Source organism: Falco rusticolus, chromosome 5, assembly GCF_015220075.1.
Source record: "Falco rusticolus isolate bFalRus1 chromosome 5, bFalRus1.pri, whole genome shotgun sequence".
Taxonomy (NCBI): Eukaryota; Metazoa; Chordata; class Aves; order Falconiformes; family Falconidae; genus Falco; species Falco rusticolus.
In genome coordinates this window covers 1,203,782-1,224,512 of record NC_051191.1, presented here as the reverse complement: position 1 = coordinate 1,224,512, position 20,731 = coordinate 1,203,782, and the positions used below count along the sequence as shown (strand labels likewise).

General features: G+C 39.0%; 1 protein-coding gene across 9 annotated transcripts in view; it reads right to left on the bottom strand.

Annotated features, from left to right (window-relative positions):
* Nucleotides 1-20,731, bottom strand: part of KIF21A (kinesin family member 21A) — a 92,376-nt gene that overhangs the window by 56,204 nt on the left and 15,441 nt on the right. For all 9 annotated transcript variants that reach the window (XM_037387855.1, XM_037387858.1, XM_037387856.1 and 6 more), the window contains exons 2-4: nucleotides 5,003-5,225; nucleotides 3,496-3,678; nucleotides 195-344 (exon numbers count right to left, since the gene is read on the bottom strand). In XM_037387855.1, the coding sequence (XP_037243752.1) occupies nucleotides 195-344; nucleotides 3,496-3,678; nucleotides 5,003-5,225 (556 nt within the window). The remainder of the gene's footprint in view (nucleotides 1-194; nucleotides 345-3,495; nucleotides 3,679-5,002; nucleotides 5,226-20,731) is intronic.

Genomic DNA, 20,731 nt, shown 5'->3' with positions numbered 1-20,731 from the left:
ATATCAAACATTTATCAGATTTAATGCTACAGAAACTAAAGAAAATAAGTTTCAGCTAAATTTTACAACTACACTGACCCAGATGCAGATGCTAACAAGCATTACCTCTATTTGTAACAGCTTATCAAAACGTACAGATAACATTTTTAGAATGTACATGGTATGCTACAGAGTAATTTATTTTCAGTTATCACCTCCGATTCTCCATTCACAGTTCGGGTTGTAACACCCACTGTATAAATTCCTCCTGCTGAATCTTCATGTATTTTAATATTTGATTTTTTATTCTTCGCATCAATATCACGTGTGGTATCAAACAGATCAAGAATTTCTTCATTGTAAAGCTGAAGAGGAGAAAAAAAAAAAAAAAGAAGAAGAAAACATATTACTTTAGGAAGAAATTCCTCCAGCCTAAAACATCTGTGCATGGCACATAGAGTTCTAAAAATCTAAATGCCAAGGCTCTCAAAAAATGAGGTTGTGAAACACAAGGACAACAGGATGACGGACAGAGCAGCTGCAAATTAAGTCACCCACACACCTATTACACCACCCAAAGAAGGAGTAGCTTCCTCCACGTAGTCAGGTCTAGGAGAAAATTCTTTGGTGGGACCAGGGAAGGGGAAGCACTTTATGCCAGCAGAACAGTGGCAGCAGTGGCTTCTGTGGCTGGCACCTGCTGTCTTCAGATTTGACCTTGGGTTTTCCTTTTGTTTTGTTGATTCAGTTGGCTGCGCCCTCCTCCAAACACTTCAAACTCACTCCACTTGCTCTCCCTGCCACCACATCTTCTCTCATCTCAGCTCTCACACCTTAATAATTCTGTCTTTCTTTCATTTAGATAGGTTAAATTCCTTCCAGGGCAGGAACAACTTACAGTAGTTTTGGTGCAAGCTGCTTATTAAAGGCATCAACCAGCAGGCCAAAAATGCCATGGCATGGTTTCTTGCACAGAGTTTGTATACTTTCCTCCATACCATAGCTACACTCTGGTGCCCTAGATTTGTTTACAACTTTCAGGCACAATTACATGAGCAACAGCAATCTTTTACTCCATGTTTCAGGCTGCTTAATGTTTACTGTTTGTTTCACTGGGTCTCCTGAAGGTAAGTACATGTACATTTAGTGGTCTTTCGACTCAGTATCGTCAAGCACTTCACAGACTTTTAGGTCAGTAAATTATATCTATAACCAGGAAAAACAGGAGAAATTATTATGCAGTTATCTATGTTAGATGAGATGGATTATCGTTTCACAAGAATGTTTTGAGTTTAGGAAGGGTGTTTAGATCCAACTGAAGACATCTGGACAGACAAAAAAAAAAAATAATAGAAAAAGCAGCGCCCCACTGGGAATGTCATGGCTCAGGTCTCTGCTAATGTACACTAGAACAGTTCCAGTGTCTTTAATTTGGTTATATCAACTCACTTCAGCAGAGCTTAGGCCAGACTCAAAGTCCCCAGGTAAAAGCCAAAGAACCACTGCAACAGATCTGTATTCACCCTGTACTTTCTCATATGCTGAAAGCAAGAGGATTTCACTTCTCACAAGTGCAAATCCATCCCTGAGAAGAACAGGCTCAGCATCTGTGAATGTAATGCTTTTAATTCTTTATGTATTATAAAGGAATTATATTTTATTAAGCATAAAAACTGACACCGCAATTTAGAGAGGATCCTGATAATGCACCTACAAGTGCATGAGACTCCATATGCCCATCCTTTTGTTAGCAGGAAAGCAAGGAATCAAGAGAGGCAGACTGCAGCAAGCTGGAGAAGCAAGAAAGTAGCTAACAGAAGTAACAGTTCCCAATAGTTACCTAGCTGTCAGACTTCAAAGTTATTCCAAAATAAAACCTTGCTTCAACTTGTTCAATGACTAAATTATTGTTTATGTAATTCAGCTCTAATGGTAGATAGGATGGGAAGAAGAGAATACTTTCTGATACAGGAATAGTGCATAATACCTAACTAAACAGCAGAAGCTCTTTCTGGGAAAGTTCCAATTTAGCCACAGTACAATAAAAAAAGTCTACCAAAACAAGTGATATCTTGTTAAAGGAAAAAAAAATAAATATTACATACACCATTTAACCTTTCTCTAAATTAGATAAACAAGACAGGCTTGAAATATGTTGTAATGGTTGCAATTCCGCTTACCATTATCACTGTAACATTAAATTATTGCTCTGTATTTTGGGACTCTCGCACCCACATTTGTAGTTAGGTCAAAAGACTCAAGGAATTCAGATTAGTTTATTCCTTAAACTACTACTGTTGCAGTTGCCTAAGCAGAAATGAAGCTGCAGCTCCCCAATGTTCAAACAGAGAGAAGAGTACAGCATTCCCGTGGCCCATGCCCAAGCCTTGACTCTCTCTAGGCAAACATTAGCCAAAGCGATAAAAATTTCTGCTTAAGGTTAGTGGTGACAGACCTATAGCAGCGCAAAACTAATGCTAGCTTGTTAATCTTTAAAACAATTATAGGAACATATGATTAAAGGGCCTGGTTTACCTCAGGAGTAATAAAACCAACAGCTTTTTTCTTGGGTAATATAAAAGTGGGGAATTTCTCCCCAAAAGCAGATAAAGTTGAACATATATATATATATACACATATATACATACATACACACACACTGAACTAAGTAATACACATTTACACTTGCTCTTCCTTAAATAGATTCTTCCTCTCCATCTGCTTAAAGCATCAGATTTTGCAGCTGGGTAGTGAATGTCAATATGTTACACCCAAATCAATCAATTTAAAAGAATAGTTCCACAGGCAGGAAACACAGCATAAAAGCTGTAAGACAAACCAACAGCTGCTGCAGGTTGGAAAGATCACAGATGTTATGGCCTGTTTTACCAGTAGCTGTGTCTACAAGAAAACACAAGGGGAACAGTTTTCTCACAGCACTGACCCATGTTTTCCTCTGGGTCTAATGAAAGAGGGAACAGTGACACAGAAGCCCAATCCTAAACCATGGGGATCAGAGAAAGAAGTATTTTTCTGCTAGGTTTCTTCTCTGGTGAGAAGAATGGAACAAGTCTCCTGAACAGATTTTGAAAGCTAAAGAAATCAATGGCAAACTGACAAAAGCAGGCATACATAGTCCCTATTTAAAGGCACAGAGTACAACTGATTTATTTTTTTTTTTAATAGTTTCTTGCTTAAGGGTCTGTAAAGAATTACAAACAGGCAAGAGCAACAGGCCCCATACACAAACATGTGCTGCAAAAAGGGATAAATGATGACTAATATAAGTATTTCTACACTTCAAAATAAAGCTGTAAAGGAAACTATTAAAATAATTGGAATAAGATAAAAAGGCTCCTTTTCAAAAATTAAAGAACTGAAGCAAACTCCATAAAATTCTGTTTTGAAATCTTGAACATTAATTCAAAACATCTTGTGGGAAAAGAATGTAGAAGTAGTAACCAGAAAAAAAACCAAAAAAAAAAATGAAGCTACACACACACATATCCTGTTTACCTCTAAAAACTGTGCATTCACTTTAAAATCTGGAGATGGAAGTCCTTGTTTAATAGCAGCTTGCTTTTTTTCTTCAATACATCTAAAAAGATGTTTAACAGCACGTGATATAATGCCTTGTTCCTCTTCTGTAATGTTGACATCAAATCCAGTACCCATAGTGTATGTTTTACCAGCACCTGTCTAAATTGAAAAAGTAGTCACTAGAACACGTTAATAGTACCAAATCACAGTGAAATGTAGTTTGTGAACACTAGTGCTAGGTAGTGACTAGTAGTTAGTCTGTCATCCTTACAATACTAACGTGCACAACAACAGGTAGTTTTGAAAAACAGATAAACAGCAGAAGTGGGACAAACTTTACTGTTTATCCACAGATCACATACAAGACGACAGGGACCAGTCCAATCTTTCATAACCTTTCCCCTACAAACATCACAAACTGCTTACATCAGCCCTGAGCTATCATCTCCGAGGTAGAAAGAACAGTTAATGTTTTCAACCAAGACTGTTAAATAAAGCATGTACTTTGGAGGCAGAAGTAGCATTTGCAATTCTTTACTGAAGTAGATCAAATTACTCCCTTAATTATGAAATCTGAATATCTCAGGTAGAATATTACCATTGCTCTCAATTTATAGACAGCACTGAAGGATACAAGCTATACCTTCACCAGGAAAATAATTAAATGTGAAGTCCTACAGAAGATAAGGTAATGTGTTTTCACTGAATTAGCAGGTCAGGTCCAAGACAAAAATAGTATCACACAGCTGAGCATAATCTACTAAACTGGATCTACAAACTGCTTTGTTTTACTAGGACTAGACTTCACCTAGCCAACTTGAGATACGACATTTAACAGTGGTGAAATTCAGCATGCAAGACCAAATTTTATGCAATCAATTCCAAAAGGAATATTCAGAAAACAATAATGCATTCTCTACATTGTGCTCAATGATATTTCAGCTTTGAGAAGTAAAATGTGTGCCCAGTGTACTGAGAGGGTGTGTTCTCTATGAAAACTTCTCTGACTTTGGAATCTGATCTCTACATTTTGCCCACACTGTGGCCTGAATCTCCCTAGGATCTGTTTTAAAAAAGCTTCTCTTCCCAGAAGTGCCTGAAAATACTGTAGAGGGATAGATAATTGCTCAGAAAACAATGTCAGTACAACTTATCTCTATATATCAACTGCTTAAGTCACTAATTTGTTTTGCTGCATTGGGGCGAATTCAGGAATTACATGGATTCATGCTATTTGCAGCATTATTATTAATCAGACAAATATATCTTCTGTGTTTTAATTGCCACTCTGCACAGAATCTATACAAACTCCTAAACAGACTCCTACAGGAGACCACATTTAAAATATACTATATTTTAAATATAGTATAAATATAGACTATAAAAAGACAGGTTAATGCATTCCAAAATTTTAGAGAAAGACCGGTTACATGAAACTGTTTATTTCAAAATAAATACTTGGACATAAAATTGTAAAGCTTACTTGGCCATAAGCAAAGACAGTGGCATTGTAGCCTTCAAAGCAACCTTCAATCAGTTTTTCTATACACTGTATATAGATCTCTTCTTGCTGTGAGTCAATGTTAAAGACATAATCAAAAGTGAAGGCCTTATCCTTTCCCAAGAACACTTGAGGTTCACCAGGTGTAACAGATGTACAAATATGGCATCCTTCAATCTTCTCTTTGGCTAGCTGTGGTCTAATTCTGTTTTGGAAGAGACAAGAAGAACTATTAGAAATTCTCATCAGAGGCATACAAACAATGTTTATAAGAGAACTGAAAAGAATTCCTTACTGACTGAAAAAATGAAATTTGTTTATCAAGCCAGGAAGCTTCCAGCTTTCTGAGCCACAGTATTGACAGTTTCAGAGCACCATTCATACAACTGTTAATATGAATTATGTTACCTTACCTGAAGGTTCACACACCAATTTCAGGTTGACAACCTGCCTAGAACTCTGAATGTTTCTCTATGTATACTATGCGTTACTAAAGAGTAACTTACATGAGCCATTTCAGACTTTGAAATCAAGTTATCCAGTTTTATCAGACTTCATGCTTTCACTGTGAAAATTATTTTTTTTTTTCTAAACAGCAACAGAAATATGACAGAAAAGTGGGATAGTTTAAGTCACAATTTGGGAGGAAGGACCCCCAAAGCCTGTATGTCATGTGAAATGAAAGCCTCCTTGCTAAGACAGCAAGGAGAAGGCTCACATTTCCGCTTTCGCACGAAAGGAGCTTTGCCACAGCCAGAACACTTCTGTGAAATGTTTGGTTTCAGTGAAGCAGCACACCCTCAGAGGAAAGAAAGAACAGCATCTAACAAGTTCTAAAGGTAAGAGTGTCTCATTCCTAATTACTTCCCCACTGAGACAAATTCCAGCTTTTATTTCAGTTCATTCAGTTTCTGACAAACTACTTCATAGAATACAATAATCTCAGACTTCTTATAGTCTATCATTTTATTAATTCCTCCGCATTCTTAATACTTTTGCAGTCTTGTCAAAATTGAATTCATGCACCGGCTCCATGACTACAGATGACTACAGATGATTGTAGAAGTTTGTAATTCAATTGGTTTAATGGTTACCTATCAGGAAGAAACACTCTAGCCAACATAACCTAGTATTCTAGCTGTAATTAACTAATAATTTGTTCACAAGAATTTTTTTTTTTTTTTTTTTAACAGTTTCCAAGTTCAAAGCAGCAGCAAATTTAGAAACAAACAACCCCTCTACCCCCAAATGTGCACAGCTTAAGAGATGGGGACAAAAGGCTATAAGAGTGATAAAATATCAGCAGTACAACTACATGCAAACAAAAATCTGGAATTTTTCATGTTTTATATAGATTCTCCATTTATATCAAGCTTCAAGTACCTATATTTACCTCGATGTGGCTACTTTCCAGTTACACAATGTCTAAGCTGAACATCTGTATACACAGAGTATACTTTAAAGACACATGCTCATTTCATATTCTGTGCTTTAAGGGCCATGTCTACATTAGTGCTTGGTTTGGAATAGCTGTGCTGTCTTGAAGCAAATTCCCCCGACATCTTCACTTACCACATGTTGGTTTGGATCACAGAGCAGCTCCAGTGTGCACAAATTATACCTCTTTCAGAGGAACTAAGCCAAAACACTCCACTCCAAATACACCAAGCTTGTTCCAAAGTCTAATGGAAACATAGGGGCCCAAAGGCACCTACTGATTCTACTGAGACCATGCCAGTGCTTGCTGATGCAGAGAGGGCTAGCCTCCAACAACTAGGTGGACTGCTACAGACTAACTCAAATTATATCAGCACATAAATACTTTAGTTCAAGCTAGAAGTATCCTGTAAAAAAAGTGACCCAGAGCACGAAATATTTTCTTTTTACTACGGATTACAAATTTTTCACCCAGGGATGTGCATTGCTGTCAGGAGTATTTTTCAGGATTTTTATTCTAAGTGTTTCATTATAACCCCCTGTGTGACACTAGAGAATAACCATAATTTATTTGTGAAGTTTTCTGCACATTAATTCCTTTATGGGAAGTTCATTAATGATGAGACAGTACCTCCTTTGTCAGCATACCCTATGGTATGGAGTAGAAATTAAGCAAACCTTTGAAAAATATCATTAAAGGAAAGATTATACAATGCGTAAAATAAGGATAAATATTCCACAAATAGCATTTGCATTTAAGGACATGAAACATATGATGTAGGTCACAGATCTTGTCTCTTAACAGAATAATTATCATAAGCTTTTTCCTTTAAATGAGAAGCTATAAATAATTCAGGATTTACATAGCTCCTTCAATAGCAACCAACTTAATCCACTAGCACCTGTGTCCACTAAACAAATCCTGAGAAATATGTACAGAAGCTCATAATAAAGTTACTTTCTTCTAAACATTTCTAATTAAATAGCTTTTATTTGTAGGTAGAGGGAGAAAGTCTTCAAAGACAATTTAATCATATGCCTATCCTAAAAGTATTCTACTCAACTGGAAAGTTGACCAAATAAAACATCGTAGCATGCCATCTGTAACACCTCATATTTAGAAAATGCCAACTCTGTAGGTTATTCTCCTGCCTTATTTTAATACCGTGAAGTCAGTCAGAGGGCAAGCTTCTTTTTCAGACTAAGCACCCTCATTCTTTCACTAATCCGGTGCAGACAGCACAAAGGCAATCAATTGTTCTTAGAAGCATGAACTCTGATGGCTTCTAAAGCTCCACAGGTACTTGTCTGCATTCTTTTCTAGTACAGGAAAGCCTAGAAAGACGTTTTCTAAAAATTAAGGTGGAAAACACATATTCAAATTCGAGTAACCTTTTGTGCATCCCAAAAACCCAACTTCCTCCCAGTTCTGAAAGGCTTTTCGTACTAACTTGTAAAATGAAGGTTGACAATTCAAGAAAAAAATAATATTTCTTCATATATTTTCGTTCTATCTTTAAAAAAAGTTCAAAATTAGTTTTCTGTGCAGAGGAACTGATGCAATTATAACAGGTGCCAAATACTTTTCTCCTTTCTACTATTAAACAAAGGCTCTGAGCGACCACAAAAAGGACCAGCATGCCTAAAATATCACTGATTTGCATGATAATTACTACAGTAACGACAGGACTGTAAAGTGCGCAGTTTCTGTGCAGGCCTGTGGAGACTTCCCATGAGAACCCTCCCAGCTAACTCCCTGCCTCGCAGCCAGGCAGCAGCTCCAAGCACTCTGCTGCTATAAAACCCAGCACAACAGCAAGCTGCAAGTACATTACGGGTGACCATCAGCAGGCCACAGCAAGACACCATTCCAAAGATCAGCTGAGTTGACAGAAATCTGTGCCACTACTAAACAGCTGGTTACCAGCTCAGTCAAGTTACCAGCCCGAGGTTCTAACACAGCATCCAGAGACCCAGCAGTGATGATTGTGCGCTTCCTCCCTAACTTAACACCAAATCTGAAGGCACCGATAAGAGAAAAAGTATGTCTCACCAGCACGTAAGCACAAAGGTAAAACAAAGCAAGACTTGCCACATCAGCAAAGCTTCACCTCGAAGAGACTCCCTGCTCATTTTGTAATTGCTTTTACACAATGTCCCACTCTGTGGAGTTGGGAGGTAGCAACCTGAGAGAAATCACAGCTTCATCAGGTTTGAAAGACATCTTCCCCCAAAAGGATGTGCAGGCAAGGGAACTTCATCACCCAACCTGAGGTCTGCTCAAGGGATACTTCTTGCTCTGAAATCTATATAGCTCTCTCAATAAGTTTAGCACCAAGGTAATGGGATGACCTTAATGAGTAAGCAATAAAGGCCTTCAACCTGATTTCCAGCCACTTACCAACAATCTGAGTGGATTACCTGAACTTCATGGCACTCAAAAGTCTTACTATTGACAAAGAACGTGTGGTCTGGCAAGTAATTGTCCTCATGCAAGCCAGATTCTGTTCCAACATGGGCTATAGGAACACCTCCTCCTCCACCACCCCACACAATTGGGAAAGTGATTTTTTCTCCAGCCAAACCTTTCCCTCTCTCATATCTTAACATGTTCACTTCTGTCAGCAAAGCAGGCAGCAGCCATACTTTAAAATGTGAAAGGGTTCATTTTGGTCACCTCTCCTTGCCCACTTCCCACCCTGGCAGTCTGCCACTAAGATTTTTTATCCAGGACCAATGTGACATGACCCATTTTGTCTTCTAAACAGCCCCATCTCACCTGTTTTTCAGGTTACTCTCTTATTTGTATACAAACAGGCATTTTCTACCTACTTCCAATCACATCTCCTTAGATGAGGCAACTTCCCAAACAACATTTTGCCTTACATCCTTCCCTCCTCTCCAAAGCATGAACACACCCAACTCTTGTTTACATGTACTTTGCAGAGCCTCCAGGCCACACACATGAAACTTAATCCCCTAAATCTATTCTGCCTCAGCACACTGGGACAAGCCATCTAATTAGGGAGGGCTAAAATAGCCAGTGGTGGCACAGTAATGCACCCTATTGTGCTGGAACTAATCTCTCAGTAGAATAGGTGCACAATGTCTCTGCTAAAGATATTGTCAGATAGAACAGACTCAGATAATACAGTTCAGGGACCACAGCAAACATCGGGTCAATACCCCGTGTTATGCAAGACCTCAGACTTCCCAGAACTGATTCCTGTTTAAAATAGACAATATCATAGCATCCCTTTGAAAAGTGTCCCATCTTGGTTTATTTCTAGGGATAGAAAATTGTCGCATTGATTTAAATATTTATATATATATATGGATACATAAGGACATGGATATACACACACACACCCTTTCAGCTACTGAACAATTTTATCTCTGTGACTGTTCATTTAAGAACATCCCCATTATCTAATTCTTCCCCACTATCCAACTTTTCCCCAACAATCTCCATACATCTATGATCGAGCCATCCCTTAATCTCATTTCATACACTAAACAAAATGAGACCAGTGAATTTATTTCACATCTCCATATGAAGTATCGCAAATATTACTCTAATAAAATGTATTTATCATATTTACCACATACCTTCCCAGCACCTGTACAGAATCACAATAAGCAAACTAGAACTTCTAGAAGTAACCTATAAAGGGCAAAATATCAAATTACTCCTGTTTTACAGAAGGAAAAGAGGAGGAGGGAAAATCACCAATTAATCTTTTGGATAGCAATAACTAGCCAGAAGCTGTGCGTTGGAAAAGATGACTATGGAGGCCCATGTAAAGTTCTTTTCCATTAAAAATTCTGCTAGGGGAGAAAGAACTGCTTTTACCTTGCTCAGAAGAGCATGAATTCCAACATCACTCAAAGCACATGCAGTGCTGAGCAGGAAAACAAGTTAACCTGTAAACCCAAGACTCTCCAATACTCCTCTCTTATTACACTAAGCCTATTAAATTTTGCACAATTCTGCTTCACATGTGGGTATATGAAATATTAAATCCAAAAGCACCTAATAAAACATTTAGTGAAGTGTTGCAGGCAGTACAAACTGGGAAGTAAACAAATGCTCTCCAAAATCATAAAAAAAGAAAACAGCTTCCTGCCCTTGCTTTGGCATCACAATGCCCACTCCTTTCTAATCCATTACATTCACGCTCATCAAACCACTCCCATTAAACATACTCCTTTGCAACAAGGAGTGAGTAAAGCAAGCTAAACAGATTTCATCCCAAAGACGCTTAATACTTCTGCCTGCATAAACTTTTCAATATTTTTGCCAGCACACGTTGGAAGCTTATTTGTTTCTATGATTATGAGCACCTCCAAACAAAATCACAACTATAGCATCTCACTGCATTCATCTGAACTAGCTGATCGGTATATTAATTCTTTACCTCTCAATGAGGTTTAAGGATATGAAAAAGGCTGGCATATAAAAAATAGCAGGTCTGCTTCTTGTTAAGACAGCAATAAGGACATAGGAATAAACCTTCTGGCTTGTGCCAGCAATCGTCACCCATTAAGGATTTGTTCTTATGCCAGCAGATCTCAGCATAACGGTCTCTGTACCTCCGCTGCCTGTGGTGCTAAATAACACTGGCAGGTAAAAAAGTGCTCATATTTGCTGAGCTACCATTCAGCACCTTTAGTACAGATGTGGTTCTGTAATGCCTTTCTCAACATTTCCAAAGAGGTTTTTGGTGGCCAGTGAAACAAGCACGAGAAGTCTGAGAACAGTTTTAGTATGCTCTTAACCTGCTTTTTCCCCCCCTCCAGAAACATACACACATACCCATAGTTCATTAAAAAAGTAAAAGTACCGCAAGTCAATACCCAACCTTCCAGCCCAACCCTTTCTGAAGGCATAACACAATTAATTATTTTTTTTTAAATTCCACTTCAGAAAAATACAAATTATATTCAAACCCAATGCCTACAAATAATAACACATGGCAGTCTTTCCCAAGGTTAGCGCCAAAATAACCCCCTACACTGTTATAGTAAACTATAGGTAAAGTCCAGGCCATTTGTCTTCTGCTTTTCTTTTCAAGTGCCAGCTAGGCAGTTGTCTCCAAGCAAGCCATAAATATACTGTACTATCAGGAGCCCTTTACAGCCTTCAGGATGGAATCCATTCATTTCAGATGCCTACAATGGCAGAAAAACCCTAAACCTTCATGACTGACTTTAATGATTGAATGAATAATGGTATAAAAGCCATCTTTATAAACAAAAAGCAAAAAAAGCATTAGACAAATGCAGCATACCTTGGTAACAGTGCTACTTCTGCAGAAAGATAACTCAGTTTTTGAATGCCTTAATCATTCATATTCAGCTCTGTTAATGATACAATTTTGTATTAATGATATCCATCACTAGTATTATACATACTGGTATTCAGATGTAAACAGGACATGTAACTACAGATATGCAAATTAGAGTGGATTACACAAGAGACTGCTCAGCAGCCAAGCTGTGGTAACTGGCCACCCAGCACATCACCAAACCTTTCCCCCTGCCGTGGGTCAGCTCCCACCCCGTGAACCTGCTTTGCCCGCGAGAGGCATGGGCACATGCCAGTCACCCAGCCAGGGAAACGAGCGCTAGCTTGCTGCAACTGTAACTCAATCGCTTTTACGTAAGGTTTGGGCACCGCTCCCATCAGTGTTTCTCTCCAGTTGCCATGGCTGCCATGGTCTAGACTGAGCTCAGCTCTGCCAGCAGGTGTTGTGTGTGTGCAGAGCCCACAGAAGCTAGGCAAAGTCCAGGCGTTACTCAGCCTAAACCGACACCAGCTCCCTGGGCAAGCACAAGTGAGGCAGAGGTTTTGCACATGTACCAACGCTTGCCTTTAAACATCAGGAAAATGTCACGCAGGTCAAGTATGTATCTCGATGCAAGTTTGACATCAGAGAATAAAGCTTCCCAAATAGCTCTTGGACATAAAAGTGTATTGAGGACTGTGGCTGAAGATAAAGCAGGATTTATGTAATCAATTTTACTCCAAAGTCCTATTAAGATACTGACAAAAACGTGTTAGCATCCTTTCAATCCACATGCAGCCATTAAACACAACTATTCAGCCCTCAGCTTAAAACATCCAGGAAAATCAGCCACCAAGTTACTAAATGGGCTCTGAGATACTACATTTTCAGTATCTAACTCACTTTACTGCAAACAAAAATATTCCTATTAAAAAATATACATGCAGAGTATTTTGTTTCAGTGCTGCAGACTGTCAATTCCAGTAAGCACATGAGAAGGCAGCAAATCGAAAACTGGAATTAAAGTGAGGAAATGTATCGGTGCTGTAACTAGATTTGTCCAGTTCTCCTCCTCTGCACTCGACCTCTACCTCTTCAGCTATTTTTCTTTTAAACACAAATTTAGTTTCGTAAAACAATTACCCTTTTCAGCAGCTTGCGTCTGATCAGCTCATCTACCGTTAACTGGTCATGCTGGGGATTACATTCGCAGTGCCAGGCTGAGGCAGCTTTGCAGGCTGTTGCTTTCACTTGGTTCCTGAAGCACCACACAATAACCGCATCTCCAGGCAGCCACTACGGCTAGCCAGAAAACAGTTTAGCAGTCTGATTTCAGTTTAGTTCTCGTGCAATTCTGTGACAGCCTAGCAGGCTGTGCCATGCAGATGGCATCCTCACACTGACAGGCACGGTCCTGTGCTTTTGCCAAGAAAACATGGGGAAAGGCCCAAGCCTGCCCTCACACAGACATCATGCTGCCCCACATGCTCCCTTCCTCATCGCTACCTCTCACAGAAAGGCTAAAAGATCTTCCAGTAGATCTAGACTTCCAGCATCTTTCCTTATAACATGAATGAATGCTTTCATCTAGACCTCCTTCTTGTGATTTCTCATGGACTAATTTACTCTCTAGTGAGCTAAGAAATCCACAGCTTTCGAGAACAATTTGACTTTTGAGAGAGAGAAGGGGGGACTGTTGCAGGATTTGTGCAGGCCTTGATTATTTCTAGTTCAAGACAAGGTCAGCTGCAATGGAAAAGCAGTACTACCATAAGCTTCCACATGCCTGCCAAGCACAGAACTGGCACACCTCCAAATCCAAGTGCAGTTTGAGTAGATCTAAACTGATATTGGGAATGACACTTCTAAGGCAAGCAGATTTTTAAAAAATTCTTCTACTATGTTACTTATCTTGGGGTTTTTTATGAACATTTTTAGTGTTATGTCTCACCACTCTCAGAAAGCTAGAAGAGAAACAACACTATTTTAGAGAAAATGAGATCTACGCAATTGCAGTAAAGTTTAATTTATGAATAAAGACTTGAAGTATTTGTGCTTTATTAGCAAGACATGAAACAAGGAGTTAGGCCTTCCTAAAACTAAAGTTCAAAATTAATTTAATACCACAGAAGAATGCGGGCACACCCATATCATGTAATAAAGTGGCAGAATAGATGGTCCCAGCAATCATTTACACTGCAGTGCTGAAAGGGACTACAGACACCTGATCTCTACATAGCTAATTAGCCTGAGCAACTGCCTCTCCTCATCAGGGAGCATGAGCAAGTAATTTTAGAGAGTAAGAAGCACAAGTAATATTCTGCTGTTACAGCACAGTGGAGCACAGTGCTCAGCTGTAGTACTAGCATGGTCAGTATTAGTTCAAGGTCCAGACACCACGATGTACCAAGTATGCAGACACACACTGAAATAAATAGTCAAGTCTCTCAAAGGCAGCTACTCCCATAAGGATTAACCCTGAAGACATAATCCCTGGGAACCTCTTTCACCTTTTAAAAAAAGAACAAAAAGCAACTCCAGAAGGTGCTAGCTCATTTCAGTTGCTATTTTGAAGAGGCACCTTCTAATCTTTTAGAAAATCCTCTGTACACTTTCAGCTTATTACTCTGCTTACAGTGCACTTCTGGATATCACCCTACAGTCATTAGAACAACAGACCTGGTTCAGGCATGAAGGGCAGGTCCCCTCCCCAGGTGGTGTGGGAAACCTAACATCTCCAAAGGCCTGCCAGAAATCAAAGAAATGCCTTCAGACCCAACATAGGAAATGCAGGAACAACAGAAATATGTAACCTAAAAATTTACCACAAGGAAGCAGAGCCATCTGTGGCTCTGGGTTTGGATGACAGCCACGTGTCACCAAAACTGCAGGCTCCCAGAGGGTTCAGCTAGTCTGCAGTTTGATGGCTGTGCTCTGGATATATTTATGTACCAAATCAAATATCCAAAACTCAAGTTAAGGACAGAAGGACTGCCTTAAAGTGCACATTAAACCTGTCTCTTTCAGACAAGTGCACTTGCTTCTTTTAAGTTTATGGTTTCTACTGAAAAATATGTTTTTGCTTTTATGACTGATAAGATCATGCATAGAAATATGAAACACCATCTTCATGTCACTGGTGGTGTTTCACATCATTCACTAGCACTGACAATACTGAAGACTAGTAAAGATTACTATTATGAAAAATTTATGCTAATAGCACCTGACAGTCACACCGCTTAAGGAACGTAAAGGTCACAAATTCAAAAGGAAAGAGGAAAGAAAGGCCTTTTGGTGAATCCCCAGTGCAGTCCTGTGTCTACAACTACCATGCTCATGGATACTGAGTGGCCAAACAGGCAATCAGTTTATCTTTCTGTGGATAAGGATTCATAAAGAAAGCAATTCTATATACAAAAACAGTGAGAATGGCACCCTGTAATTCTTTTGCAAATTATGATTTTTTCCCCTCCAAAATTTAGCTTTAACATGTAAGTTAGCAGCCTTCATTCCTGCTCTGGAGCACATAGCTGTAAGGAGTGGCTGAGTCACACCACTGGTAAAGCTTACCAGAGCCTGGTATTAATTATGTAATTAGGGCAGTGTCAGGAAAAGGAATACACTTTCTGTAGCATCTTTCTACTGTATGACTGAAGACTTAAGAGATTAAATCTGCTAAACAAATGTCATTACACACAACTTAAGATGAAAAAATTTAATCAGAAGAGTGTTTAAGGAAAGCTTGTTAAGAATGCACAGCCCAGCAGCCCAGTAATGAGTCATTATAATGTTTCCAGAAATTTTGGTGCCAGAATTCAGCTGAAATAAAACAGTATTGTCAAAAGTAATGCAGCAAATAGAGACTATCCAACCCCCCAAAATACTGTAGTCATTGCTGCTTTGCCAAGCTACAGAATAACATTTATTTAGGTGTAAGGGTGAAAAGGGGGAAAGAAAAACCTCACAAAACCAAAAACAAACAAACAAAAACACAAAGAAACCACAAAACCACAGTCTGAGTACCTGCAAACCTAAACTCTGTCACACTTAGAGTTCAGGGATTTTGAGGTAATTCAGGTATCTCTTGTAAACCAGGGCCCAATCAGCCTAACACATCCAAAACCATCAAGCCCATACAAAGTACACCACTCAACACAAACGTGGATGGTATCAAGTCTTTGTAAAGCACACTTGTAACTACTGTAAGATTATCAGAGTCAAACTTTAGTAAAAACAGTTTTGCAAGACAGTTGCTTTCAAAAACAATAGCCCACAGCATCACAGTACACCAACGAATGAACTAATAATGCCCACATAATATTTTCAATTAAAGGCACAGAATTAACAGTGGCTTTCTGGTTCAAAAGCTGAACACTCCTACTGACAGAGCAATGGCACTATTCCTGCACATCCCCACCACACACACACAAAAAAAAAATAATATCTGTTTCATCTGTAAAGCCAAAGGGACAAATTTAAAAGAAAGTTACACGCAATTAAGTGAAATATTGCAAAAGTACATACATTTAAGAACTTCCTCACATTCTAACTTAGCAACAACTTTAAGGAAATCAAGAATAAGTACCACAAGTGTATTCAGAAGTAGGTAAACAAAACAATTATTCACTACAGAAAAATAATTTTTTTGAATGGGAGAGAAAATAAACTGATGTAATGCAATATTATCCAGATGACCACAAAACTGTCAGTCATACCAACGCGAGGCTTCATCCAGTTTCTTCCTCTTAAGTTAGATGTATGCCTATTCCAGAAGTTCACTACTTCTTCAAAATAGCCCAACTTTTAAAAAGAACTACTCTATTATTTTACAAAGTTAAAAGGTTTCCTTGTGTCTGCAGCAAAGAACTCTCAATTACTGCCTCCCTTACTCAGATTCCCCTTCCCTTTTCACAGCCATCCACCTACCTGTCCAGAAATCACTACACATTCATGCCAAAAGTACTGTAGCTCTGAAAACTGTTATAATTTATATATTCTCAAGTCTAGGGCCATTGGTTACTTTACACTTATGAGCTACAGGTCCAAGAATTATATTTTACCAACTCAACACAAACACAAAAGTACCAACATCTTATAGCTAAAGCTATGAGCCACTTCCCAAGTAATTACTTGGGTAATTAATTACCAAGTAATTAATGTGTTAAATAAACACAACACAAGAAAAGGAGGATCAGGTCAGTTAAAAGAAAATTACATGCTGGCATTAATAATTACTGAAATGACTGCTTTATTAACACTACTAAAATAACAACCAGACACTTCACAATGGGACAAGACAGCTAAAAACTGTTTCAGTAATCTGCTCTGAATAGTGCCTTCACTCTGTTAACTTCCAGTGCAACATTCTTGAAACAAAAACTGCTGTATGACTTTTCTTTTTCTGCCACTCCTTGTTAAAAAAAAAAAAAGCATGTTGTATCCATAACACCCATCCACCAAGTTCCAAAGCAAACGGCAGAAAATTTCTTCATATTTATTGTTGACTGTTTCTAATGAACAGAAGTTGCTCTGTTTCAAAACAGAAGGTAGACTGTTCAAGCAGTGAGTGAAAGCTCTGAGCTGCTAAATCCCAACTGTGCAGTAAGGGAAAACAACCCACTTGCTTTATTTAGTACTATCTGTTTTAAAACTTGCAAAACAGGAAGGAGCAATATTACCTACCTTATTCAGCCCTCCTGGTTCAGCTACACATTTTTATATGTCTGAATGTCAATCCCCAATTTTAATTCTTTCCTTCACGTCTATTCATCCTATTTGCAAGGCTGTAAAAACATCTACGTTAGCAGCAACAGCACCAAACATTAAAGGTTAATTTTTCCATCCTTCTGTTCCTATGCAGTGACTGTATTCAGCTGCCCTGTGAAGACCTGACCACCTTGCTGCTCTTTCTTGGCTTCAGATGATGCTTTACAAGAAAGCCTCCAAAAAGTTATGTCAGGGCAATTCAGGAAACTGTTCTAGAAATTCAGTAGGTAGCATTTTTCCACACTAAGCAATCAATTTGGAGAATGGCTGAGTATGTTTCTGGATGCTTTTGTTGCAAACATGCATTTTGGATAAATACAAACTGACAGTCCCCAAACATCCCACCCCTCCATTCTCCAATTCCTGCCAACAGTTGAGGTGTTTGAAAGTCTCTTGGTATTGATTCTAAGTACACTTCCCATGCAGTTTCAACCTGGTTGGATTATCTATAGGCCATCATCTTCTCTCCTGCTAGCCGTAGACTGGTTTTCAGATATGTAGTACAGAGGGGACAGGAAAAAAAGAACATTTTTGTTAATCGGAGACATTTATATGGAAAATACCAGTGGAAAGCTGAAATAACTGGAGTTTAAATAACAAGAAAAGTCAAAAGAAAGGAACTGGTCACAGCTGACAAGTGAAACAGGTTTGGTACTGCTGTAAAGACTATATCAGGGCCTCACAACATCATCTGTGCAAGAAATACACTGGAATCTGGAACTCCACAGAAAAGCCAGTTTCCACACAAATTCACATTCCAAGGCTAGCAAGAAGGGAGATCTCCACTGCAATAACATCTGCACCAAGGGCAGAGCTGCCACTATTTCACATCCTCAGCCTTTTATCCAGACCAAGGGAAGTAATACAGAAGGACATACAAGACAATACATACAGAGGGCTACTACATAAGTGCAGCGTCGTAGCTTCTCTAAGACAAATCCAGTTCTCTTCATTTATACAACTTCAGTTCTCACAGAACACTTATAGCATACACCCACATACCCTGAAGAAGAGCAAGAAACTACCACGACCAAAAGCTTATTTAATAAAACAGTTCTGGCAGAAAATTGGGAATTTGATTAAAATTAAGACCTCTGTCTAAAGATGGATGTGCATAGAAAATAACTTTCTGGCTGATAAACCAGAAACTTCTTCTAAACATTTTCACGTTTTGTTAAATATATGAATAACTGGAATATTTCAACTTCTTGTTTGATTTGGGCAAAGATATCTACATTAGGCAAAAAGCTGCAGCCACTATGGCTTCTTCCACATGAAGTTTCCCCACTGCCAGCAGAGAACATCATCCTGTACGTGAAGACGACATTCTCTAGTATGTTTCTCCATAATTTAAAGATAACATTTAAAAACAGATTGATTGATGCTTATCACCTGACTAAAGATGTGATGCTTCAATATTAATTCTACTAGTTCTCCATTAAGAGTTAAAACTATCCAAATAACTTATTGACTATAATATCCAACATATCACTGGAGATTTTAACCTAACAGAAAGTGAAAGAGCATGCTCTGCTACCTCATTAGAAAAGTATGGACTTATTTCATATTCTTGACTTTTCAGAACATATAAAATAGAAAAGGCTGCTTGATTTGCTAACAGCCGAGCTTCCACTCCAGGCAGGTTGAAAGTCACTGTTGGCTAGGCTGAACAAATTGAGTGTGGAAATCACTGTGGAAATACAGTCACTTGCCTGGTTTAATGGCTACTCGCGTGCAGACCTCACTGCACTAGCAAGCCTACAGTTTGACATTACCACTAATAAAAATAAAACTGCTACATTTCAGTAAAATTTTAGCTTTAGGACAGAGTCCATCCATGCAGTAAGTGCACCCTGGTAATGCACCACTATGTAAACTGGCGGGTTCACAAATCTCATGACATGCACACTGTAACAAAATCTAGAAAGAACTAGATACTACCTTGCTACCTGTATCTGCTTTAAACAACTAATATCTACACTGACATAATAGCGAGGCTAAGTACCTTCTGCTTGGTGTTTAGCTGTAGGCTTAGTTTTTCATTAGGGCTCAGGTTCCCCGATTAGATTACAAATCCAGCCAGAACTCCAAAGCTATTAATGCAAAGTCACTTTTTAAAACAGATGAATTATGCAGCAAGGTAGCTCACAAATTTAAAAGCAATTCTCTCAGTTTTAATTTACAGGCATGGGAGGCTCTGCCTCTGCTTCTGGAACAATCCTTCTCTTCTGCACACAGCTGCTAGACTGGGCACTGCTCTGCCAGCCTCCCTCAGCTCCAGCACACACAAAGCAGCAACACCTGATCCTGGGCTCGTTTCTGTCTGCTGAACACTTGGCTTCAGCTCCTTGGGGACAGAAAAAAAGGTCTCTCCTCACAAGCTTCTCCAGGGTCCAAAACCACTTCTTTGTCTTGACTGAATTAAATCAGCTCTTCTTGGCACATAATACTTCTAAATCGGGTATTTCCCAGCTGCTGTCAGAAATCATCAATGCAAATCACTTGTGGTTTTTCTGCACAGGAGTTCATAGTCCCTCATGCACAGGGGGTAACACAGATGCTTTCAAAAGAAGTACTCCTGTCTAAACTGTTTCAAATTGCCTGAGAAATTTAAGCTTACAGTAACTGTTTACATATTAGGACTACAGTAAAACGAACTGAGATGGTTTTATTGTGGTCCCTGCCACAAAACTTGTGGCCCAGTATCTCATTCCTCTGAGCGCTTAACATCAGACAAGAGTTCCTTTAGCTTAAATGTGACCAGCAGGACAGTGCATGAAGGGAGGTGCACACAAGGTTTTCCAGGATCAAAACCTATGCTAACAATAAACTTTGCCAGGATACAGAAAACCTTAAGTTCACACAAAGTAACATGGTAATGGGCATACTGGTAGTGCCTAAAGGCCAGGGTGGGTCTTATGCTAAGGCTCACATAAAGCTTTCATGAAAGGTCATGTTTATTAAAAGCTACAGACAGATATGTACATATTAAGCCATACCTTTAAAGCTGTTTCAGACTGTTTTCCTTACCAGCACCAAGAAGTCAGAAGACTGGATGTTAATGCAGGCTATGAACTCTGTGTTGCCGACTGCTATAAGCCAGGCAGCTGTCTCCCACACCTATAGACACACAACTTCCACCCCAGGGCTGCACTCAGCTTCAACCACATACTACCACTGCTTTCACAGTAAACCATGGTGGTGGGGCAGGGGGGAGGGG